The following is a 27,126-nucleotide window of genomic DNA, read 5'->3' as shown; positions in this document are numbered from 1 at the left end:
AGGAAAATCTGACCATAGGGAGGGTTTGCTTAAGTCCCAAACGAGAATCAAATTTTGAGGTATTTAGCCCGAAAGGGACGAAAAATACTGGTTTTTCATCAATAACTTTTTTCATCACTATCTGATTGTTTTTTATGGTTGATTTTCTTAAAGCCTAAGTTGAGACAAATATTTCACCCCAAGACTGTAACTCGATTGGATTTGAAACAGAAAAGTTATTGCGATTCAAAGGCCGCAAATTTTGTCCAACACGCAATGAATACTTTTCACGCATTGCGTTTTATACGACAATTTTCGACCAAAATACAATCTATGAACCGAAATAACTTTTCTGTTTCAAATCCAATCGAGTTACAGTCTTCGGGTGAAATATTTGTCTCAACTTAGGCTTTAAGAAAATCAACCATAAAAAACAATCAGCTAGTGATGGAAGAAGTTATTGATGAAAAACCAGTATTTTTCGTTCCTTCCGGGCAAAATACCTCAAAATTTTATTCACGTTTGAGACTCGAGCAATTCCTCCTTATGGTCAGATCTTCCTGAAACTTGGCATGTGACCTTCTGGTAAGCTTATAAATAATTTTGCTTTGGAGCGAGTGAGATTTATCATGTTTCATTCTTCCTTTACTATGATAAGTATACTGCGGTTCGTTAAATTATTACAAACTGCAAAAATTACAGTTATGGTAAAGTAGCCATAACTTCTTCAATTTTCAACCGATTTTGATAAATAACCACTTGAAATCTTTGTTTGAAATTGACATTTAAGCGCAAAAGAAAATCAGATTTTTTAAATGCTACCATCGAGTCTAAACTTTCGTTGAAACAAAATTTTCTCTAAAAAAATGCGTTTTTTATAATTTTTTTTTCTCATAAAGTCACTAATATCAACAATACTGTTGGTCAAACGCAAAAACAGTGTTCAGATGATCGATAGACAATTTATTCACCTTCAATATGCAAAAGAGAGATTTCAAATTACTGTTATGCCGTCCGAGATATTTTAATCTAAGTACAAGAACTTTTTTAATTTTTTCGAAATTTCATATTTGGAGCATAACTCAAAAACGGTTCTACTGAGATTTTTTCATTTTCGGATTCAGCGCCCGATTTCACATTGGAAATGACCTTCAGTTTACTGAGTTCAAAAATGCTGTAAACTAGTGTTACAGGTGATTTATTTTAAAGGTTGCAGTTTTCAGTGACACGTAAAAGTCAAAAAAAATTTCTGTGTATAGTCTTTTATAGAATAAAACACATCTTACCTGTCGGCCACTCATGAGATTCGAACCCAAAAGCTTTTCTTGCCAATACCGGGAATCGAACCCAGCACGCCTGGCATACCAACACTAGACTGGCGCCAGCCTACCCGCTAGATCACATCAGCGCTCACCTGTTTTCACATTGTTTTAATTCTACGAAAAATTTTAGCCTATAGGAAACATTTTTTACTTTATTTTACTTTATTTTAACTAAAATAACTTATTTTCAGTATTTTTTGGGTTGCAAATATTGAATATATTATGTTTCTTTATATTTCTTCTTTTCTACCTAAACTAAGATTTTTTTTTCTTAACAAAATTAATCCATAATGGTGATTAGTTATAAATTTAGCTATCATCAGCTGTTTTAAAACGAAACTGTATTGGCCAAGGATTTGTGACGCTACCAAAATGATAATTTTTTGAAAAATAAGTCATCCATTTTTCTCATGTCTTTTTTAGGCGTAGGTTTTGACAAATACTTAAACAATCCAACAGTGGCCATTAGTATGAATAGTTAAATTTACATAATTTGAAACATTTTGCTTATAAAGAAGTTGAAATAATGATTTGCTTTGATTTTATGCTCATTTTATTAAACGCCGTCTAAATGCGGGGTTGGTTTTTAGAGGTTTTTTTTTTTTAAACAGACATGTATAACATAGAAAAGCATCAACATCAATTAATCTTCTGTTAATGTAAATCATTGCCTGTAAAACATGTTCAACTTGGAAATGAAGGGAGTAAGTAAAGTAAATTTTAAACTTCATGATACACTTTCTATTTCAAGTCCCGATTTTGACAGAAAGCATCTCTAAACCCCATTCTTTTTATTAATGAAAGACAATCACACTCACTTGACTATTTTAACTTAGAAGATGTGTTTAAATTTTAGAATCACATTCCACATTTTCGGCGTTAAATCCAAAACATTTTTCATCTAAAGAATGCTAAATGAAAAAAAAATACAGATATTGCAAAAAATAAATCGAATAAAAAATATTACGAATTTAAACGTTTAATTTAGAACGTTGAATCTCTAGAGCTTCTTGCAATAATAATTTGATTGTGAGTGTTATAACTATTGTTTATTTAGAGTTTTCAGAGTCATGCAGGATAATTAGTATCAAGTGCTAACGCTACTTTAATATGCAGAAATTGACAATTGACAATTGACAATTGACAATTGAATTCAGTTAGAGAATTCAGAATACAAACTCACATTAATAAGATTCACACCAATCATATCGTCAATATTGGTAACAGATCATTTACACAGGTATAATTAAAATTAAAAATTATAATCCAGTTTCAGATTTCACAAAAAAGTTGATAATTTCAATTGCATTAGAAGACTAGGATTAACTACACAAGATAACAACATTTTTGGTGCATAGATATGTTTTAATGAATGATTTAAAAAGATTTTGGCGTCATAAAATCGAACATTTTGTCAGATTTTGGTGCTTATTCTTAATTTTACCTTTTTTAACTGAAATTAGTCATACATAACTGATAAACTAACCTACCTAAGAACTCAAAACGGATTTTTGATTTTTTCACTATCTGTTATTTTATGATGGGTACAGATTTTGTTTAGATCTTCTAGTTTCAGAGAAACTTAAGAAAATAAATGTTACCCTACATTTTTTTAGAAAATTTAATAGCTATCAGCAATTGATGCTTTATTTTATGATTTTTCACTTCAAAAGGCTTCAAAATTCAAATTTTTCCGAAGAGCAAAGAATACAAGAGTTAATTTTGAAGAATTTCAGGGCGCTGATTCCAAATATTTTTTTTAGTTTTCTCTATCAGCTCTTGTTTTTAAGATAACGTTTGAAAAAGGTATTGATTCATTTAATGAATTTGCACTTTTCTGAAAAACTGGGAGAACATAAGAAATATTTTGAAAATAATTTCTAATAATAGTAATCAACTTCTCTGAAAATCCCGAGTGATTTTGACTTATGAGAAAAATGTTATTGATGGTAATTTTTCCAAATCAGATTTTTTTCAAACGATAAGTCAAATAATTTTGCAGTTTTCAACCAAATTGTTGAATAAATATCAATCTTCAATAGCAAATACATCAAAGGATATCTCAAATGATGTCAGAAAAAGTTGTAATGAAATCTATTTAAATTGTAAAAATTGAAGATTTGTTTTTTTTTTAATTTTAAAGCGTTGTATCTCTGACACAAAATCATATCCACAAATCTGAATCCTTGATTGAATGAAGTTTTCAGTTTCCATGTAGGTTTTTAGTTTATCAGTTATCAAAGATGATCCATGTACTCAAAACTGACCAATTTAAAAATTTCCACACGTCATATCTCCAAAACTAGAGGGTGATAAACTAAATATTTAGTTTTTTTTTTAAGTTTAGGCACTGTTCTGTTTTGTTATTACCTTAAAATCGCTTGAAAAATTAAAAAAAAAACACTTAACTCATACTTTTTTGTTGCAAATTTGAAACGAAGGGTTAAAGTGTCATTTTATTCGTTTCATAATTTCATAAAAAAGTTAAAAATTAAGAATGAGAACAATGAATTTGAGTTTCAAAGGTTCAGCGTTCTGAATCAAATATCATTATTTAATTTCAGAATTTAATTCAGATTTAGAAATGAAATTCTTCGACGACAATTTACAATGAGAAATGATTGCAGAATTGATGGAAACAACACTATACTGTACCAGAACAATAAAAACATATCGAAGTTTTAAAGTCAATTTTAAATTTACAGCAATTTTTATCAGAAACTTAACTTAAATATGTATTTGCTTTTTCTAACCTAAAGTAAGCGGTTAGTTGCAAAATTAAATCAGTAAAATATACGATAATCATCGTTTTATCAGCATTTTTCGCAAGCAAAATTATTCGTAGATTGAAGTTATAGCAAAGTATATCGAAATAAGCTTGTACAGAAAATAGGTTAACAGTTTTAATTCCTTCTTTAATTTTGACTTGGTTCAATGAGATCAAGTTGAAGGCGAAGAGCGGTGCAGCACCCTTCCCCTCACTCTTTCAAAATGAACGGTTTTGCACTAGATATTAAAGTTTCTTTTATTGGTCAATTTTTGAAAATATGTGACAATTTTTTGTATTACTTCTCCCCCAACGAAGGGAGGAAATCAACGCAAAACTAACACAAAAAATGCTTTAAAAAATCTTACCAAATTTCCCTGCCCCTCATATTCCCACAGAGTAGACGGAAAGATACGAGGGAAAAATAGGTGATCTACAGCAACCTTATTGTAATATTCTATATTCTATTTATTATTGCTGTGAGTATAATGTTGGTGAGTATCGTAATTTCCTAATTCCTTAACAGCATTTAATGTATCAATGTTCCATATATACTTTCCCAAATGACATAAGTTCATATTTAGGTATTTCCATATTCAAAATATCATATGGAGCGTTTGGTAGGGATCTCCACGCTTTATTCCTCCCTTGTATCCTGTATCTTTCGCGGTTTTCATCACATGGTTGGCCTGGCCATAGTAATATCTGCAATGCAAAGGAATATGTAACAGATAATACCTACGCTGAAAAGAAAAATGAAAGACGCAAGTCTTCCATTTTCCAGGATGCAAGGCCGGATTAAAGGGGGGGCAAAAGGGGCAATTGCCCCGGGCCCCCCAACTAAGGGGGGCCCCCCGATGGAAAAAAAAAGTTTTAACATTACTTTAATCAGTTACGATATTCTGTACAGACAGGTAAAATTTTACACATTTTCATTACATTCGAACGTCTTGCACAAAAATAATGTTTGTGTTATGTTAAGTTTCCAAGTTATGGATTTCTAAAATGGATTTCACTAAATAACAGCTCATTTCGCTTTATGATAAACATTTCAGAATTTTACCCGGGCAGTATCCATGTTAATATCGCGTATAATAATAACTTTCCACCTTTCAATAATTATTATTGAAATTTTCATTGGTTTATAAATTCTTAACCCTTTTCCCTTCCTATTTTCGAAAGTATAATCTTTTTAAATCTTTGTAGTTGGTTAATTGGCCCAATCGACAGTACAGGGTTTCTTTATTGAATTTTCATATCAATTACTGTCTTAGACTTGAAATTTGTACTGGAACATTTTCAACTGATTTAACCAAAATTTTATCATCTACTGAAGTGAATATCCTAAATTCAGCAGATCATTTTTCAAATTATCATTCTCAAATTATCATAAAAACGATTGAGTGATTTTCTTAAAATGAATATTTCTATGATCTTTTCCAGATCCAACTTGTTGGGATTTTCAAGTCTTGTGTTGTTTCTTCAGTTACTGAAGTTCAGTTTCATCATGTTTCTGGATTTTGAAAATTCAGGATTTTTGTTTACCCGGGCCGAACAAATCCGGGCTATTTTAGATAAAAATCCGGACATTTGAAACCAAAATGTCGACCCAGGAAGTACACAAATCGAGAAAAAAAACTGGATTTTTTTTCATCAGCATCGTATTTAAATCGTATTTAAGCTTTCAAAAAAAACTTTTCATTATTAATTTTATAAAACTTGCTCAAAACATTCCGTTTGGGTTGATTGATTGACAACACAACATAATATGATTTTCTCTGTTTTCTTTGGCAAATAATGTGAATGAAATCCGGACAACCGGGCGGGACCGGACTTTTGTCAATTTTTTTGTTAAATCTCTGGGCATCCCGGAAAATACTGGGCAAACCCGGAAATTACCGAGCATTCTGGCAACCTTAGTTTAGCGTACTTAACTCATTTGGATTTCGTGTCTGATTTTTTTTTCAATAATAACACAATCAGTTTTAAACATTTAATCTTTATTCTCAATTTTTTTTCAAAAGATCATTTTTGCACAAATACCCCTTTGGCTTTGAGGGCATCGAATGAAATTTTCGTCCCATTTAGAATAACAATTTATAATAAAAATAAATTTATCTGATGAGAATCATATTCAAAAACATATCATGAAAAGATTTTTTTTGTGTTTCAAAGACATAAAATTGAAATTCAAATTTGGTGCAATTTCTGATTTTTCTCTGATAGTAACTTAGTATCTCTATTTTCTAAATTTAATTCATATTTTGTTTCTTAACACTTGATTTGAAATTATGATTTAGATTTGGGACACTGTATTTTGGTTCTGAATGAAACGTGATTTAAAGTTTTGAATTCCTAAACTCTTATATCTGTATCTCTATGGATTATGGATTTAGTTATTTTGTTTATTTTTTTTTTAATTTTATTTTTTATGTTTCAAATCTTCAAGATTCTTCCTTATTGTTCCTAGGTAAATATTTCTCGAATTAGCACAAACCAAACGATCAATGATTATATGAAAATCATTTAAAATATCTATCCGGTCATTTTTTAAAATTAGAGAATTTTAGTTAATGATAAGGGTTTAAAAAAAAAAGAAATAAATTTAGCATTTTCCATCTTAAATTAGAGTTTTCATTTCTAAGAAATTTCTAAATTCTTCCGCAATGTTTGCACGTGATTGATTAACAATTTTTATTTGAAGATACTAGAAGCTATTTTCTACGCAGACAACATGGCTATTTGAAGATAGTATACTGAACTCATCTCCAGTTTTTTAACACGTTTAAAAGCTTTTGTATTTTCTGGGTAGCATTTGAAAAAAAATCGAATTATAGGGGCCCCCCGAGATAAATTGCCCCGGGCCCCCCGATGGCTTAATCCGGCCCTGCCAGGATGCCTACGTGTTTTGGCAATGTTGTTGTAAGAAGAAGAAGAAGAAGAAGAAGAAGAAGAAGAAGAAATCTTACCAAATTTCCCTTTAAAGTTCATCAAATTTGGGTTACAAGCAACTTTTGGCATAATAATATAATTGGCGTATTTGAATCTACAAAATCTATGTTTCTTTCAACAATGTTTGAACAATTATTTAAGTGACATGAAAGTTGGAACACCTTAGAGTTGTTACATTACGAAATGATTTATAAACTTGGAAGAGATCTCCCACTGTAAAAAATGGAAGAACAAATACAAAATCCAATACAAAAATACAAATTAAATGTTACAAAACAAAAATACTGCACAACTCCAGCAGTGCCATGACTTTTGAGCGATGCACACGTTTTGTATTCGTCCATCAAAAATTTACATCAAATTAAAGTAAAACTAATAATTTTAGATTTTAACAGTGGAAAAGAATCCAACATTTTTAACTATTTTTAATAATTATATTGCATAAAGTAGGTAAAAATTCTACAAATATGTTTTGACATACAAAATGAATAGATTACACATTCCTTTGAATATCCTCTCAAATCAGATGTACCACAATACGAACAATTTTTCACGTGATTTTTTATCTACTTTCAACGCCAAAACGCATTGACATAACTTGATGCTCCATTGCAATGAAAAGACTAAATCCGACCGAACACAGTATCTATGTATATGTATTTCCATGAAATTCCATGAAGTACTCAGGGAAATTTTGGCATAATGAAATGCTCTATAAGACTGAGTCGATTTGAGGTCATTTTGGAATTTCTCAAACTCTGGGGTCTTAAAACCTTCGTTTTGGTTAAAAACTTATCCATGATTTTTTGCAGATTTTATCAAGTATCGTTTACATGAGTTAATTTTAACTTTTAAGTGTGTATGGGAAAATTGATTAGGCCGGAACAAATATCAAATTCATCTTTTGTCACCCCTCTCATCGATTTTTCTGAAAATCCCGATGGGGAAAATAAATAAATGTCACGATATTTTATTGAAAAATCTTCGAAAATTCAAACAGTAAGTTCAAAGTAGTATGCTAGGCAATGGCAGTGATGCCAGTTGAATTGATTGTTCTTCAATGCGAAAAGACATACATTCATCAGCCAATAAATTTTTTGCCTCATAAGATACGAAGTTATGTTCTTTGACAAAGTTGTTCAACGGAAAATTTCCTTTGAAAAATTTATAAATAAGCACAAAACGCATTATCAGTCTTGGTTCACCACAAAAACAAACAAAAAAAGATATTGTTTTCAGAACAAAATATTCAATTTTTCCATACTAACTTAAAAGTTCAAATTTACTCATGTCAACTTTATTTCAAAATTTTGCAAAAAAACCATGGATGTGATTATAAACAAAAACGAAGTTTTTAAGATTCCAGGGCTTGAGAAATTGAAAAATGATTTAAAATTTACTCAGTTTAATGCTCCATTCTTTTAAAAAACTTCTGTTATTTTCAAACTGGCTAGGGTCCCATATAAAATCATTGTCAAATACAGACATATTTTTTACCAAAACCAATATTAAACGTTATTTATCGAATGACCCAGTCCAGTACACAGCCCGAAGACACAATAAACCAAACAGGGCACAATAGCCACGATGTGTTTAAAGGCAAAATTTCAGGTCTTTATAGGTAACAACTATACAGACAACAACCTACCGCAAAAAAAAACAACATCACAGCCAAACATTTCTCGCCATTCACTCTATACCTCCATAGAGTAGTGGAGCAACAACACCACGCGGAGCCATCATCATAACACTAACGCTAGCGTTCCAGGCCGGTCTCAGTTATGAATGAACTTTTGATTGGGTTACATCGCGGTGCTCCTCGGCAGTCATCTTTGTAGCTTTTACATCTCGCGCGCAAAGATCGTTTGGGCGGTTGTTTTGGAATCTTAAGCTCCGTAAGCAGCTTTCGAAGACACCTCGAAACGTGTGGCCGGTAATTTGGCTTTCCGGTACCAAAACAAGATTGGATAAGATTAGATAAACACCGCGTGCGTGAGTGAATAAGTGTATCATCTGCCCGGGGTGGAGAAATTTGTAATTGAAAATTGGAAAGTGATTTGAATATCGGAACGATCGAAAGATCTTTGGTGAATCTGAATCTAAGAAAGTTTCAGTGCGTGGGGTTAGAAAAAATAATTCAGAAAAAAACCATGGCCACCGACATTTTGGCAACGGATTTCGATCGGTTGCGGTTGAAAACGAAAACCGTGGGCGGCGAAAGGATCAAACGGGCACGGGATAATAATGAGGACATCGCGGTGCTCAGTATGTTCCTTCCGGGAGCGACGGCAGCCAAAGAGCAGGCCAGCTTCCGGTGTCACCGGGGAATGGAATGTCTGCTGGGGGACCCACGCGATACGACACCAGGTATACTCTAAAGGAATTTACAAAAACAAAAAAAAAGGATTTTTATATTTCATAAGTTGCTTTATAAACAAGAAATTTGTCACATTTTCTTATTTAAAAACTTATTTTCGAAAACATTTAACGTACACCATACTTTACCCCGCAACATTTCATTATTTAGGAGTTGTTGCGGGGTAAAGTATGATGTACGTTAATAAGATTTCCTCGCAAAAATGCTCTTTCGCTCTTTTCAAAATCTGTAAATTTTCTCCTCACTTCTCTAACCATCTTTATCAATTTTCAGTTCTGATATTCTTTCTTCAAGAATATAACTTTCACCGATATGCCGAAAAATAAATTTACAAAAATTAATTAACGGTGGTAAACTTATCTTAAGAATTCAAATTCAGAATTCAGATTCAGAATTCAGATTCAAAATTCAGATTCAGAATTCAGATTCAGAATTCAGATTCAGAATTCAGACTCAGAATTCAGATTCAGAATTCAGATTCAGAATTCAGATTCAGAATTCAGATTCAGAATTCAGATTCAGAATTCAGATTCAGAATTCAGATTCAGAATTCAGATTCAGAATTCAGATTCAGAATTCAGATTCAGAATTCAGATTCAGAATTCAGATTCAGAATTCAGATTCAGAATTCAGATTCAGAATTCAGATTCAGAATTCAGATTCAGAATTCAGATTCAGAATTCAGATTCAGAATTCAGATTCAGAATTCAGAATTCAGATTCAGAATTCAGATTCAGAATTCAGATTCAGAATTCAGATTCAGAATTCAGATTCAGAATTCAGATTCAGAATTCAGATTCAGAATTCAGATTCAGAATTCAGATTCAGAATTCAGATTCAGAATTCAGATTCAGAATTCAGATTCAGAATTCAGATTCAGAATTCAGATTCAGAATTCAGATTCAGATTCAGAATTCAGATTCAGAATTCAGATTCAGAATTCAGATTCAGAATTCAGATTCAGAATTCAGATTCAGAATTCAGATTCAGAATTCAGATTCAGAATTCAGATTCAGAATTCAGATTCAGAATTCAGATTCAGAATTCAGATTCAGAATTCAGTTTCAGAATTCAGATTCAGAATTCAGATTCAGAATTCAGATTCAGAATTCAGATTCAGAATTCAGATTCAGAATTCAGATTCAGAATTCAGATTCAGAATTCAGATTCAGAATTCAGATTCAGAATTCAGATTCAGAATTCAGATTCAGAATTCAGATTCAGAATTCAGATTCAGAATTCAGATTCAGAATTCAGATTCAGAATTTAGTGTCAGAATTCAGAATTCATATCCGAATTTGAATTTGTTAAACTTTTTCTCTCGTAAAGTCTTGCCAATTCGTTTAACGATTTTGAATCCACCAACCAACTATGGCTAACGGCTAATTATTTGTTTTCATTTTTCGTCATAATGTGGTTTGTTTACAATCATATCTCTCCCAGGAACGTTTTGTTTCCAGTCAGGTCGTCAATAAAATTCCCCCGTTTTGGATTTTCACAAAAGGGCATCAAAATGTTTTTACTAATAAGCTCAATTAATAAATTGATGCCTTCCAAATTTGGGCACCGGGATACATTTTAAAACAACAGCGAGAAGCCGTCATATTTGACATTTCGCGTCTTCCGATGATTCGCGTTCCGGGTGACCGGGGACAAGTGTAGGTACCTCTTAAACACTACCGAACCCATTGGAATATGTCCCATCATCGAATGATGGCCATAAATATCTGTTCCGCACAACGAACGGCCACAGCCCAGATGACGAAAAAAAAACACCTCGCGATTCTGATGAACGCCTACGCACAGTCAACCCGCCTTTCGATGACCACTTTTGGTCCGCTCCCGTCGTCGTGGTCAGGTTGAGTTAAGAGTTCGCAGACTCTCGAAGAACTCACTTCTTACTTCAATCAAAAGCAGGCTTCTGGGACGTAAAAAAAACCAGCGCAAGATTACCAACTTGAAACGTCAACGCTTTTCAGTGGCAGCCATCATTTACCAATATGGCGGTGATTCCGCAGGAAACCTTGTGTGTGTGATCCTCTTGGCAACCTGTCTGGGTTTGAGGTGCCTCACAAAAAAGACCTCTCAAGAGGAACCGTAGCGAAGCGCAAAAAACATCAAATTTCCGAACGTTCCGAATTCAAAAAGTGAGAACAATAATAAAATCTTCGCTTTTTTTACGGTTGCAGTTTGGATTCCGGTCCAGTTCAAGACGAGACTGGGTTCCAAAAAACAATTTTTTGACAGATCTTACCGCGTGTTTTGGTAAACAAGGCACTTCTGTCGCGGGATTCTTCGCGAAAAGATCCCACCCGGCATCGCTTTGGTTCCCAGGGATTATTTATAGTTGCGCCAAATGGAGGTGGAAAAGAAGCGGCATGGCACAGCTTAAAAAGATTTAAAATGAATGGTCAATGGTTAGGGTGTTACGATCTTCATCGGAAACATCTGGAGTAGGATCGGATCTCTCGGGATGAAGACGCATGGACACAGCTTAAAATATTAATCTCATGATGGTTTTACTTCGTTATTGTCTGATTTTACTTGCAGAAATTCCATTGAAAACGCTTTTATGTGGTTCAAAAATAATCAAGTTTTGTTAATTTCGAAACAGTTGTATCCACTAAATTGCCCTTAGTTTCTTTTATAAGAGAAGTATTGAACCGAAAAGTAGCAGAAATTGAAGAAGGAGGATGCAGCCACCTAGAATACAGATTAGACGAAGTAAAAGTTGGGAAAACTGATCAATATCATGAATAAAAAAAAGTGTGCGCCGGCCGATGGGAGATTCCAAGAAAAGAGTAGAAATTTTTCTTACAAAAAAGGATAAATAATTTTTTTCAATTTTGTTCATGAATCATCATAAGAGTACCTTAATTTCCTTCATAGAAAGTCTATCGATCAAACGAATGGTTTTTGAAATGCATGCATTCGTAACTGTCTCATTTCTAAAAGAACTTAGCTTTATCAATGTAAATAATATTTTTACATACAATTGTAACAAAAATAATTCAAAAACTTTCTTATGAAATCTTTAAAACGAAGATCATTCGGCCGATGGACGTAAGGCCGAATAGGTTCTTTAGCCGACGGTTATTCAGCCGAAGGCTGTTAGGCCGAAAGTACAAACAGCCGAAAGGATGTTCGGCCGAATGGTCATTAGGCTAAATGGTCATTAGGCCGAATGTTCTTAAGGCCGAATGGACGATAGGCCGAACGGTCACAAAGACGAATGGTCGAATCCGGCTTTATATCCATTCGGCCTGATGATCATTAGGCCTATTGACCAATTGGCCAAATGACCATTCGGCCAAATAACCTTCGGCCAATTGTCCTATTCGGCCGAACATCCTTCGGCTTATTAACCCATTCGGCCTAGCGATCTTCGGCCGTTGTAAGATTACAAAAATTCTAAATCGTTTTTACCAAATTTAACAAGCGTACTTTAATAACCATTGAATATAAAAATTCCAACTTTGTGATAGGTTCAAAATCAATGAAAAAAAATTTTCTCAGCATTTTCCTAAAAACAAAAAAAAAGCTTAATTCAATTTTGCATACAGACACAGAATTTGATTTACTTTTTCTCAATTTAAAACCTTAATTTTTAAGGCCTGATTTAAATTCATTTGAAAGTTTTTTTTTCATTCTTTTCAGTGTTGAACGTTGAATCGTTACTGAAATAAATTGATTAAAATTTCTTTTATCTGTGCGTATTTTTTGAAGTCTTACTTTCTTTTTCCTAGAACCGATAAAAACTTGTTTTCAATTTACAATCCGTATAAAAACATTTGTTTCCGAGGTTGTCGAAATCACAGAAAACTCCACAATTTAACACTTTTTCAAGCTACAGTCAAGTTACAGTGCATTCATGGCTCAAGAATTTTTCTTACGATTTCATTGATTAGAATTTCTCAACTCTAAGATAGCACTAAGATAGGATCTCTTAGGCTCATTTATGAAAATCTTATGCCAATGGTATTGGGAATTGCTAATTTTCAAGTGAAATGACTCAATTTATCGATATCGATATGTTTTTGTGGATAAACTTAACGGAAATAGCGTCAAATATATCCACCAAAAAATTTACAAATATAATCACATAGTTACAGATATTGTTTTGCAACGGACTAAGAATTTTTGAAGGCGACTTTGATGCTGAATCATGTCGATAAAAAATCTGAGATCGTTCATCTAGGCTTGATAATTGAAGAAGTAGAGTCATATCCATCAATATTCAAAAGCGGAAGTGTTTCGCCTACCAATGGTTTGATTTTTTTTGTCAGTATTTGAGTGCTAACAGAACTAGCCTTTTGCTGAATTTGATGCAATATTAATTTTTCAGAAACAAAAAATCTGCTAAGCTTTTTTATAACACATCTTTATTTTAACTTGAAATGTGGAAAAATCACTTCACAGCTGTACGTAGAAATGCCTGAGATCGACTGTTATCTACTTTAATGGAATTTTTATTTGAAAATTATTGTTAAAAATTAGGAAATTTGAAAAAAAAAAAAACTTCATTAATGCACAATATTACACTTATAAGGTTACAATATACGGTCGGTTTCATGGGTGACTGGTTGGCCTCAGCCATAACCTCGAAGCTTGATTTGGATTTGGCCTCATCAGAGTTGCCAGAGTTGTTATGACAAGAATTAGAATTTGATCGTTTTGTATTTCTCGAAAAATTTATTTCACTTTTCAACTACCAACATTTGATTGGAAATTTGCAGATTTTCAACCTCATGTATAAACGTCAATGTGAAATTTCTAAGCCTGGTATTGTTTGAAGTTTTTTTAAATCAGTGCGAAAATTGAAAAATCATTTTACCTGACTTCACCAAGCAGCATTCATATTCAAAACAGGCGAAAACATCAATTTTGTCTTAGAGAAATTGTTGTTCAGGTGCGTCCTTTTGACAAAATTAATCGTTTCTTTCTTGTTTTGAGGTTAGGGCTGAGGCCTTTCGAAAAGATAGTCTTCGTAATGAACTGTCAATATATCCTAATAGCTTCAAGAATTAAAAAAAATTATTTAAATGCAAGGAAAAAACATCTACCAATCGGAGTTATTTTGAGACAAATGCAACTGCAAACAAGCTGTATGTACTAGTGTTTCATGATCATTGACAATGGCCGTATCGGATTTTTGTTTATCGCCGCGATAGATTTTGAATCGATAAAATAAATAGTCGATTAATTAATTCACGATAGCAGATAATCTATCTTAAAAAGTCAATAAATAAATTGAGTTTGAGAAAAGCCTCGCAAAAAAGTGTATCTAAGGCCGCATGTTGCTTATCCCTAACCTAGAGTCTTTTTTCGAAGCGTGTTTTTTTGGTTCATTTTTCTTAGATTTTGAATAACATGTGTGGTAAACTTATTTGAGTTACGTTGCGAGGTTTCTAAAACTATAAATTTGCCACAAATCGGTTGAGAAACAAGAGAGATATAGCGATTCCAAGCAAGGAGTGCCTGGGCTTTCAGGAAGCGTCCATAAAAAGGAATGATGTGAAATTAAAGATTTCATGAATTCAATAGGGGTCCCAGAAGATTTTTTTTATTTGAATGCGAATTCAAGAGCGGATTAGGATTAAAGGGTGTAAGCTGAGTAAGAGCGTTTGTAAACTCTCACTCACAAATTTTTTTGAATTTTCAACTGATAGCCTACTGCGTATGTATATATAGATAACTTTCGCTCTATTAATAGTGGCTCCAAAGAGTAATTTGATATAAATATCAATAGGTCATTTTATTCAAATGGGCAGAGCGAAAAAAAAATTTATCCGAAATTGACCACACTTGATCAAATAATCCGCTATGGTCTGTTATACAAATACTCAAATTTTTATATTGACGCGCCCGCTCTTTGTATTTTGCCATCCTCCCTTTTTCACGATTCTCAAAAAGTCAAAAGTTTTTATAATGCAATTTTTTGTGACAGTTAAAAAGTTCATTGACAACCGTAAATTGATACAAGCTAAGACAAAAAGGTTATAAATCTCGAAAAAAAGGTATTTTCAAAGTAATCATTTATAACTAAATTCACTACCATAGGCTATGAAGAAATGCGCTCATCTTTGCTCTTTCACGAACAATTTCAAAAGTATACTGAATATTGAATATTTATTAATATTTATTGAATATTTATTTTTTTGAGCTGTGTTTTTATCATCAAAATAGCTTTACCAGATTAATAAATGCCAGTCGTTTATGTAGGAAATTGTTAAATTTTAGGTATGCTAAATATTTGGTGCTTATTTGTTTTCAATTCACTGATCTGTCACGGCAAGTTTAAGTTTTAAGAATTAATGATCATTACTACCTATTCTTTGCAACTTAGAAGTATTTTCAATAAAATTTTGACAAGCATAAAATAGATTTATAAACTTTTGTTGATTCATAGGTACGAGAAGAGTAAATAAAATATTACCCTAGGAGAAAAACCATACTGAGCATAAAAAAATATTAAGAAAGTTTCTATTGGCCCCAATATTTTTGTTACGATGTGCTCCTTGCATTGATTTTCAAACCAAAAGGAACTTTTGATCTTCCTGTTTATTGTTGGAAAAATCAACTTACAGAAATCCTTCAATAATTCTTTTTGAAATCTAGTTTTCAAAGTACATAGTGAACTCAAGTAAAAAAAAAATAAATGATTGACATTTAACAAAAAAAACTTTACAAAAACTCGTGTTTTGACTGTAAAAAAAATAACAATAATCTTTGTTAATTTCCGATTCACGATTTGAGAAAGAGGAACTAATGGAATATGATTAATTATGTTTGATGCCGATAACGTGGCCTAAGACTGTTATGGTGGAATTGAGTGACTTTGTTTTTGTTTTTCACTTTGTCTTGGATTAAGTGACTATTTGAATAACTATTTGAAACAACAGCTTTGGTCGAAGGTTTATGTTAAGGGGGGGGTAGGGTCTAACGGGTATAAAAAAAACTCCATTTTCACGATTTTTTTCTAGAGCTATCGTTCAAACAAATGTATTCAAATTTTTTGCATTATACAATACATTGTTAAAAGAACATTTAGTAATTTTTTCGTAGAAAAATATTGAAAAATGAGCCGGTGACGGAGCACTTTCGAGGATGCCTTTTAGAAAACAGGATTTGCGGTGGACACTGTATCTCAGCACAGAATCATCTGAAGTCAAAAAATCAGAGCAAAATATTTTTAATAGATGTTTTTCTGGACCCCAACGTTTTTATTTAACTTAAAAATATTTTTATGAAATTTTTGTGGCTGTTTGAAGTAAAAATTACGATTTTTCACTTAAAAATCCGCCATTTTTCACCTGTAAAATCTCCCCAAAGTAAAAAAATCAAAAAAGAAAAACGTTGGGGTCTGGTATTTTATATGTAGAAAGTATGATCCAAATTTGAAAAGAATCGGATAAGTAGTTTTCAAATGACGATGTCCACGGACTTTAAAAATGTGCTTTCGAGAAAAACGCGTTTGAAATTTCTGCTCTTGCTTTCTTGCAGTATTAGATAGGAGGAGATAAAGGCCTATAACTTCTACAGTTTTGCTTCAATCGACTTGAAAATTTGACACAACATTCTTGAAATGTTTTACAATAAGAAAATAGAAAAATAAAAAAATCGATTTTTTTAAAGTGTTAGACCCTACCCCCCCCCCTTAATAAAGAAATTTTTTTTTTACCATACAAAAAAATGATATTAAATCAATAATGAAAGAAATATTGCTCCTTTCATTTTGAAGGACTAAAAAGGGCTAACAAGAGCAAATATTGCCCATCAGTTTTAAATCGGTTAAGTTAATCTAAAATATTTTTTTTCTGGTGTGGACAATATTTGATCTATAATAACAAAACTAAAATTGTCATTTTTCCATTCATCTTTACTTTTCTTTTATACTTTTTCCTATCGAGAAATTTGTTGTAATAATAAGGCCGGAACAAATTTCAAATCCTTCTTTTGTCACTCGGAGTTGGAACATCGCGAGGGGGGGGGGGGAGGGGGGACAATAAAAAATAAAGCGAAAAACAAATAAATTGGAATAAATTGCACGAAAGCTTGTATGCAACCAAAATACGCATTATATTATTGCATAAAACCTATGAATCAAGTATTTTTATATCGAAAAATTAATTAAAATCAAGAATACAAAATGTGAACTAACTTCCATCTTCCAAAATTTGGATCATGGTCTTGTAATCTTTCGGATATTTGAATTTTTATTTGAAGTTTACTTAAAATATTTCAAACTTTATTTATTCCCCCCTTTGGGATTTTGGAAATTTCGAAGGGGGGGGGGGGGTGACAAAAGAAGAAATTGATATTTGTTCCAACCTAACTAGGTAATAGCACAACAGCTCAAGCCTTTTGCAAGTCCTTTAACATAAGTCTTTTGCAGAAACTTAGTATTGGAAAATGCTTACCTTGTTAAAAAAAAAGGAAATTTTTGGACAATTTTTGTACCATTAAACCAAGGAGTTTGTATTTTTTATAGTTTTAGCAACTTTGAATGCGTTATAACGACTTTCTCTGTAAATAAAAAAAAACTATAAAACAGCGACTTTAAGCTTTTTCCTGGATGTAGGTTTTGACTTCTCAATAGATTCTCTACATTAATTGCACAGAAAAAAAACACCAGATTGTTATCAGCGATGCACTTTATACTTTGTAGCTTGCTGCACAGATAATGTGATGGATAAGATACCGTTATCACTCAAGCGCATGACAATTTTGTTTACAATCTAACTTCACTTAATGCCGATTTAATCTTCACACTCAAATGACGTTCTTGGAGATCTTTTAAATTTCTCTGAAATTTAAAAGAAAATTACAATTGTTCACAAATTTTTAATATAAATAATGCTTCCGTTTTTAACCGTAAACGTATGCTTTCAAGTGAATTCAGGTGTTGACTGACATGTTTAAATTTTTAGAAAATGTTCTAGGACATAACAGGATTAGAATAATAGATCAAATATTAAACTGTAACACTTAGAGTTTAACAGGAATCAACAGGAGATTGTGGAAGAAAGTTATTAGTCTTAGATGATCGCACTAGTCAAAGGTATAAGTGTTTCCTAATTATATCCCGATCAGGAAAGCATAACAAAATTGTTAGTCAAACCCACCTCAACGAGATTTTATTATTTTTTATATATATTTCGATTATAGGCGATTATAGGCGTGTGTTCGGGATTTACTCTTGGGCTCGAATTCGCAGACATCGGCTCAGGAAGCAGCTGACTTGCCAACTGAGCTATATCACAAGCCCAGATATTTATCTTATTCAGATGTAACATTGATTTCAAAATCTTTACGTTGGTCGTTTCGAAAAAAAATTATATCTCGTTTGATATAATCTGTGGTTTTTTTCCGCCTCAATTTTCCTGCCTTGAAAACTTTTATTGGAATTCTGAAGCTCTCATTCCTATGAATCAGGCATGGTTCTGTGGTAGCGTACGTGCCTCTCTACCTGAAGGTCGAGGTTCAAATCTCCTGGCTGTATCCCAAAATTTTGAAGAATTGTTCCAGTTGGAAACAACGCATGAAAGTTTTAATAGAAAAGACACAAATTGCATACTACTTTGTATGTAAAAATCATATTTTTGTATTTTTTGTGTTCTAAATCCTGTCTGATTTAGTTATAATCTTGATATAATGCTATCTAGGGGTGATATAATTTAATTATTCTTGCATGGACTTTTTGTTATAATTTGAGATATTTAACATCCTACGAGTACCTAATTATATCTCATTTGATATGAAAAATTTGAATATAATAACACCTCATACTGATATAATTTTGTTTTTCTCTTCTGATCGAGATCCTTTCGCTCATACTTGCAACAAAAAAAAATGTTTTACTTGGATGCAAATGTGACTATTGATTACCAGGACGTGGCCGGCGCCCTTATTGATGATCAAAGAGAAAGCTTCAGTTTTTAATTAAAAATTTATACAGCAAAAAAAAATTACGAACACCAATCATTCAGTAGTCAAACATTTTATTTAACATTGTAGTGGATGTGGATGTGAGTAGTCAATCAAGCTTATAGTCAAGCCAAGCAAATTCTAATGTTGACTTGATTCTGTAATCCACAAATCAATAAAAGGCGTTCCCTGCTCATTTCTTAGTCCAGCTGACGTCTTTGTTGACACCACGCAATACTTTATACTTCGATGCCTGATAGGTTCCAATCAAGCGATTCGGTTTCTGAGTAGTTGTTGTTGATACGCCACTCAATATTGCCGGAAACCGAGTGTAGTGGCCACGTGTTTGTGCGCTTAATTGAAAGAAATGGCTAATCTCGCGAAATCCATTAAAACTCGACTAGCTATAAGCCACTTAAGTCAGGGTGGTTTCTTTCTCGTTTTCTAACTGTTCCGTCTCTAGTTGAAAGTTTCTCTCCATCCGGCTCTAATCTATTGGTGCAAAACTACTAAACTGGTAGATTTTATTACCCTCGGACTTGACCTACAACGCAACGGAGCAACGTCAACTGCTCAGCGGGCGCCTGCCATGTGCAATTTTCTGCGCCCATTGATGACAGAGAAGCGCTGAAGCCGATGATGATGATTCATGGGTCACTCGGGCTTAAGGAGTTTCCAAAGATGGTTCGAAATTCTCTTTCGACGTTCATTGGAATGAATTGACTTCAAGAGATTGACTTCACCGCGCCGGCTGCAATGAATGAATGGCTGTCGAATGGTGGATTTGATTTATTCCCAACATGCCGGCAATATCGGTCGTTTCATCAAGCCAAACCGTGAACCGCGATGGCATGTTAATGATACAATAAGGGCACTCGAACCGCACAGTCTCGATATAATTAAGGGTTGTGGTTTGGCGGGATCGATCGTTGACCCAAGATGGTGACGAATTTTATGCAGTTCGGTAGCTCTACGTATGGCGCGAGCTAGCTTTTATTGGTGCAATTTCGCGTGGGCGGGCTTGGCAAATGTCCGTCGAGGATGGCTTTTCTAGTCACCGCAACTAGTCTCGTCTAGAGAGTGCTATAACTGGTCAAAACGGAACGAAAGGCCGTATAATTTATGACCTGCCGCGACATAAAGGCCAATCGGCAGCGCACTTCTGTCAGACTAGGGATAGGAAACAGGAGATACGTACAATTTATTCAAGACCAAATCTTGAATCTCACTGCCTCTGCTGGGTCAGCCCTCCCGCAGCAGCCATCTTTAGTGTGGGATCTAAAGTGAATGATTTATGCACCAGGTAATTTGTGCAAACGAAAGTGCTGCTGCTTCCTTTCGGTTTCCTGATGTGGTCCTAATAAAGACGCCAAGCTGTTTATTTGTATCACCAAGATTGAGTTCAGATTCGATGTGCCCGGGAGATTCCGGGTGCTTTCGAAAAGCCATCAATAGTGGATCAATCCATCTTTCATATGCTACACATTGTTGGAAATATTGGATTTCAGTGGTAATTTTTTTTTTCGTTTTCTTATTGATGGTTGCGTAATAACTGAAGGGATACCAAAATCGCGTTGCAGAGATGCACAAACATCATAAAGGTGAACAAAACTCAACTTTTAACAACCTCTGAGTTCTGAACTAGATTTTGATTTAGACAGTAGGGGAGAATGAGGATACTTGATCCCTGGGGATCCTTGATTCCTTTGTAATATTTCGAAACTGGAATGACTTACAAGGATCAAATGTTCTAGAAAAAATTGCTGAATGGAGCAAAACAACTATGCTATAAACTCAAAAAACTTTACTAAATATTCTTTCGAGTTATTGAACTTTGTTTGAAAAATTTCACAAAATGCGACTTGAAGATTTTTTTTATCACTTTAAAATGTTTCTTACACAAAAAAATTAAAGCAAAATATATATTCCAATACATAAATCGTTAGAGTGTCATATAAACTTCATAATTCCATATTTTCGGAACAATGGTAAACTTTTAACATTTTTCAGATAAAGTTTTCAAAAATGTTCATTATGGGTTCAATTGTTCCCTAAAGTTCAAAAATGTATTTTTTTCTTCTCAATAGATCGTGATCATTGCTGATTAAAGATTACGTTTATTTATCCAATAACTGATATTTATACAATAATTGTCTATCAAAAAGGGCTCAGAAAGTTGATTTTCTCTTAAATGCTGAAATGAGCGCCTTAAAGCATGCAATGACACTAGGGTTGAGTTTTGGAATAGTTTTGGAATTTCTCTCCTGACATTTATAAATTGTGAAATGATAAAAAACATGACTAAAATAGTCAATTGACATTCTTTTTTGAAATTTTGTTTGATTTTTTTCAAGGACTAGGTTCCCCGAAATGGAGGATCAAGTCTCCTTAAATAAAGGATCAAGTCTCCCTCAACTTAAAAATATCGCAATTTTTTTACTTCCACGAAAATGCTTCTTGTTCATCTACGGGTCCATCTATCGTTCCAATTTTTGGAGCATATAAACTTGAAATTACACGCTGTCAGGAAATGCAAAAGATGGCGAGTTGCTAAAATTTTTTCAAAAAGATATGATAAAAATAAGAAAAGGGGATTAAGTATCCCCATTCTCCCCTAAGGTTAGTTTTTGAATAGAAAGCATCTATCATTTATACTTAATTTATTCATCAAACAAACACATAAATCATTGATAACTTGTTAAAGTTTTAAATTGAGCATTTGGGAAATAAACCAACCCTTTAATGGCTCAATTGAAATATTTCGTGCCTTAACCAAATAGTTTTCAATTGCAATTCTACCAATTAGTGTTCTAAATCATCCTTTTTGTATCTTAGGCCGGAACAAATTTCAACTCCTTCTTTTGTCATTTGAAGTTGAAACATCACGAGATGGGAGGGCTCTTCAAAAATATTACCAATTTTAAATAAATTGGAACAAATTGGACTAAAGCTTGTATGCAACAAACTTGCATACGATCTACAGTTCACAAAATCGAAAAATCGAGTTATTTTAGTTCGAAAACTAAAAATAATCTCGATGTAATTTCGATCTTCTACAGTCTACAGAATTTATCAAACTTTTCAATAAAATAAACCTTAAACTTTATTTATTCCTCCTTCGGGATTTTCGGAAGATCGAAGGGGGTGGGGGTGAGGTGTGACAAAATAAGAATTTTATATTTCTTCCAGCCTGTTGATTCTGATTGTGATCTTGACTCGTATTCAGCTCCTAGTTTCCATCATGGTTCTGATTAGAGATGTGCCGAATATTCGGCCGGCCAAATACCGCCCAAGAACCGTTAAGCCGAATATTCGGTTCACCGGATAGTCGAGCTAAAGATTCATCGTCGACCACTATTCGATACATGTCTAGCTTCGGTCCTGATCCTGATCCAGATCCTGATCCAGATCCTGAACCAGATTCTGAACCAGATTCTGATCCAGATCCTGATCCAGATCCTGATCCAGATCCTGATCCAGATCTTGATCCAGATCCTGATCCAGATCCTGAACCAGATCCTGATCCAGATCCTGATCCAGATCCTGATCCAGATACTGATCCATACCCTGATCCTGATTCCGATCCGAAGCCTGATCCTGATTCCGATCCGAAGCCTGATCCTCTTTCTAATCTTTATCCTAATGTTGATCCTAATTTTTATCATTATTCTGAGCCAATTCCTAATATCTTCCTAAAGATCTTCACTCTCATCCTGATCCAAAGCCATTCCAGTCCTGATCCTGACTTTGATCCTTATCCAAATCCTGATCTTGAAACTGATCATGACACTGGCTCTGTTTCTGATCCTGATCCTGATACTTCTCTTAATTTTATAGTTTGTTCCTTATCCAGCCTTTTCCCCATTCTTAACCCTTATCCTGAACATGATCCTAATCCTGATCCAAATTCTTATTCCGATTCACAACCCAATCCTGATCATGATCCTCTGTCTGATCCTGATCCAAATTCTGATCCTTATTTTGATCCTGTTTCAAAACCTGATCCTCTATCGAAAGCCTATAAATATTATTCCCAGTTGAGTAAAAATAGTTCAAATGAAATTGAACGAAATCAAAGTTTTGCCAAAATTGGAAGAGATTTCAGTTGAAATTGAGTAAAAAATAATAATTCAGGAAAAACTTTAAATTGAGTTAGTTTTGTATGATAGTGAGTTAAAAAATCCAAGTCGGTTCAACACAAGATTAAAATTGAATCAAATCTGAAACAAAATTGAATCAAGCTTGGTCGAAGTTAAGTTAAAGTTAAGTTAAAATTTATAAAAACCCAATTGAATCGTTTACCGTTTTCGAGTCTGGATCGTGAAATAAATGGTCAGCCGGTGGCCTCGGCGGGTAATAGACTTAATGTCTCTCAATTGACAAATGATAGGGAACCGTTTCTCCCCGATTACGCGCTCAACCACTCGACGGCTAACAACGTGTCCAATTTAGGACTTGCAAGAAATCCGGATTTTCCTAGATCAGGCGATTACGAATATCTTCACGTATCAGAAGTCGAAAACTACATTCGGGTGTATGCTAACAGCCTTGTTGATCAAGGACCGGTACGGTTTGATCGAGCGGTAGATCGGAGGACTATCGATCAATTAGTCGAGAATATCGCGAATGTAACTTTACAAAATCCGAGAAATTATCAAACTCCGCAAGCTAAGATTTCGAGCTTGTCTCAACGCGTAGATCCAGGCCAAGACGACTCCCGTATCAACAATGTAACATTATCGAAAAATGGCTCAAATTTAGTGGAGATTCGAACCCTGTACCTGTTGTAGATTTCCTGAGGCAAATTGACCTCCTTTGTCGTTCATATGGCATCGACCAAGACGATTTACGAATTCATGCCCATCTTCTGTTTCGCGAAGAGGCTTTCATTTGGTACACTACCTATGAAGAACGTTTTACTTCTTGGGGTAAGTTAGTCGAAAATTTAATGATGAGGTACGATGATCCCAATCGTGATCGATAGTGCGTTCCTTACAGAAATTGAGACCCTTGCGAGAAGAATGACGAAGAAAATGAGGGAACAAGAAAAATTCGATATCATATTTGAGAATATGAAACTAGGGTATAAACGTAGGCTTGCCCTGGAGCCGATCTACTCGATCGAGCACTTGGCTCAACTTTGTTACAAATTTTACAAACTTGTTCGGTTTAAAACCATTAAACCGACACGCGTTACTAAATTATCTAGACGAGGAAGAGGTAGACGAAAACGAAGATTCTGGTAGCCGTTTAGAGAATGAAGAAGTTCTTGTCATGAAGACCCAAGCCGAAAGAAAAGTTAATAATGATCGTTTGAAGAAAAATGAAGCAGAAAATCAGGCCAGAGATGGTATCGTATGCTGGAACTGTAGAAAAGTAGGGCACATGTGGCGGGAATGTGACAAGACGAAAAAAATATTTTGCCATATGTGTGGGTATGCTGATACTACTGCGTTTCAGTGTCCAAATCGACATAATCTGCGCTATACAGGAAATAGCGACTCAAAAAACGAATAAGGACGGGAGGTATTGGGAACCTAACTCCTGACCATAATTTCGCTCAGGTTCCTAACCAGAATTTTCACTACTTCGAACGTACCTTTCATATCAATACTATGTCTCATAAATGTCCCCATATTACCTTGAAAATCATGACCGAAGATGTGAAATCAAAGTTTATTCAGAGTTAAGTCAAAGGATAATACAAATGAAGTCTAACTGGTTTGGAACTTGAATTCATTTTGACTAAAAAAAATCAAAAATATCAGTAGGGGAGAATGAGGATACTTGATCCCTGGGGATACTTGATTCCTTAGCTATATCTCGAAACTGGTGTGTCTTACAAAGATCAAATGTTCTAGAAAAATGAGCAAAATAACAATGCTTGTAGTTTAAATTTTTTAAACAAAATAATTGTTTGAGTAATTGAACTTTGTTTGAAAAATTTCACAAAATGTAACTTGAAGATCTTTTTTCATCACTTTAAAATGTTCCTTACATGGGTAAATTATGAAAAAAAATATTTGTTCCAATATATCAATCGTTCGAGCGTAAAATGAACTTCATAATGCCATATTTTCAAAGCAATGGAAAACTCTCAACTTTTTTCAGAAAAAGTTTTCTAAAATGTTGATCCCTTAGAGTTGGGTACAATTGATCCCCCTTCCAAACGGCATATTCTTCTACTGAATTGATCGTTATGATTGCTGATTATGAAATTACTAATATTTATCCAAAAACTTATATTTATCAAACAATTGTCTGAAGAAAAGAGCAAAAATAATTAATTTTCTCTTAATTATAAAAAAAATAGCGCCTTTAAGTATGCAATGTTATTAGCGTTGAGACAAAGTTATAGAATTTTCTTCTTATGTTTGCTATAAATTGTGAAATGAGAACAAACATGACCAAAATAGTCAAATCACAATCTATCTTGGGGTTTTGTTTGATTTTTATACAAGGATTAGGGCTTCTTGAATAAAAGATCAAGTCTCCTTCAATAGGGGATCAAGTCTCCCCTAACTTCAGAAAAATTGCAATTTTTTTACTCCCACGAAAATGCTTCTAGTTCATCAACGGGTTCAAGTATCATTCTAATTTTTGAAGCATAGAAACTTGAAGTTACAAGCTGTCAGGGAATGTCAAAGACGGCGAGTTGCTAAATTTTTCCAAAAAGATATAGTGAAAATAAGAAAAGGGGATCAAGTATCCCCACTCTCCCCTAATCGGCACCAAACGCTTATCGCTTATTAGTCCGCTAATTTTCTGCTAGATAATTTCTTTTCTCACATTTTTTTGGTGAACTAACGTAAAAACAAACCGTAGTTGTATCTGCAATGCATTCAATATGTAAAAGATACAACGTTGAAAAAAAATGACAGACGCAAGTTTTTATTTTTACAGGATGCTTACAAGTTTAGGCCATGTTGATGTTAAAAAAACAGTATATTTTTAACGCCAGGCATTGGAAAAAGCATACGTTAGAACACTTGTTTGACTAATCGCGGTGAATTTTTCAATTAGTTTACCGAAAATTTTATACGAATATAAATTTGCAAACAAAAAATTAACGGAATAATTATAGATAAACGGATTAATCAGCCTGCTAATGTTAATTAAGCGCTTATTATAATTAGCGATTTGTACCAAACACTAATAAATATAGAATGATTTCAGTCACAAAATTTAAAAAAAAAAAAGGATCCAATCTGCGTCGAAATTAATCTGAAGTTAAATCAAAATTGGGTCAAAGTTGCGTAAAATTGTGTTGTGAGGAAAGCTCAAATTTCCCTACTTTTAATAAAATAGCTTTATCTGTCTTCCTAGTTTAAGCACAAGGTTTTAAGCTTAGGTTACCAGATTGCCCGGTTTTATCCGGGTTTGCCCGGATATTTAATACAAAATTCCGACCCTGCCTGGTTGCCCGGATTTCATTCCAAAATGCCCGGCTATATTAACTTTATTCGGCAAATCAAACAAAAAAAAAACAAATTGTGTTGTTTTTTTGTTATAACGAAAATTTTTTTTGAGCAAGTTTGATAAAAATAATCATGAAAGGTTTTTTGGAAGCTGAAAATACATTCTTCCGATAAGTTTTGATGAAAAATTTTTTTTTTGTTCAATTTTTTTTTCTAGATTTTTGTTGAGTAATTTCTGGGTTTTAACAAAATTTGCCCGGATTTTTAGTTGTCTATTTTTAAATCAAATGCCCGGATTTAGCAAGGTTTTTATTTAAAATTGCTCTGATTTGTCAGGCCCGGATGCTTACTGAAAAAACTCTGGGAAACTTATTTTAAGCACTA

General features: G+C 33.4%; 1 protein-coding gene across 6 annotated transcripts in view; it reads left to right on the top strand.

Annotated features, from left to right (window-relative positions):
• LOC129756924 (four and a half LIM domains protein 2) overlaps window positions 1-27,126 on the top strand; it is a 495,033-nt gene that overhangs the window by 454,250 nt on the left and 13,657 nt on the right. Inside the window, exon 1 of one of the 6 annotated variants that reach the window (XM_055753991.1) lies at window positions 8,798-9,387. The exons of the other annotated variants lie outside the window; for them this stretch is intronic. Within the exon in view, the coding sequence (XP_055609966.1) occupies window positions 9,171-9,387 (217 nt within the window). The 5' untranslated portion in view covers window positions 8,798-9,170. Of the gene's footprint in view, window positions 1-8,797; window positions 9,388-27,126 lie in introns of those variants that run through there. 6 annotated transcript variants of the gene reach the window in all.

This window comes from Uranotaenia lowii, chromosome 3 (genome assembly GCF_029784155.1).
Source record: "Uranotaenia lowii strain MFRU-FL chromosome 3, ASM2978415v1, whole genome shotgun sequence".
Classification (NCBI taxonomy): Eukaryota; Metazoa; Arthropoda; class Insecta; order Diptera; family Culicidae; genus Uranotaenia; species Uranotaenia lowii.
This window is presented reverse-complemented; position numbering and strand designations above follow the sequence as displayed.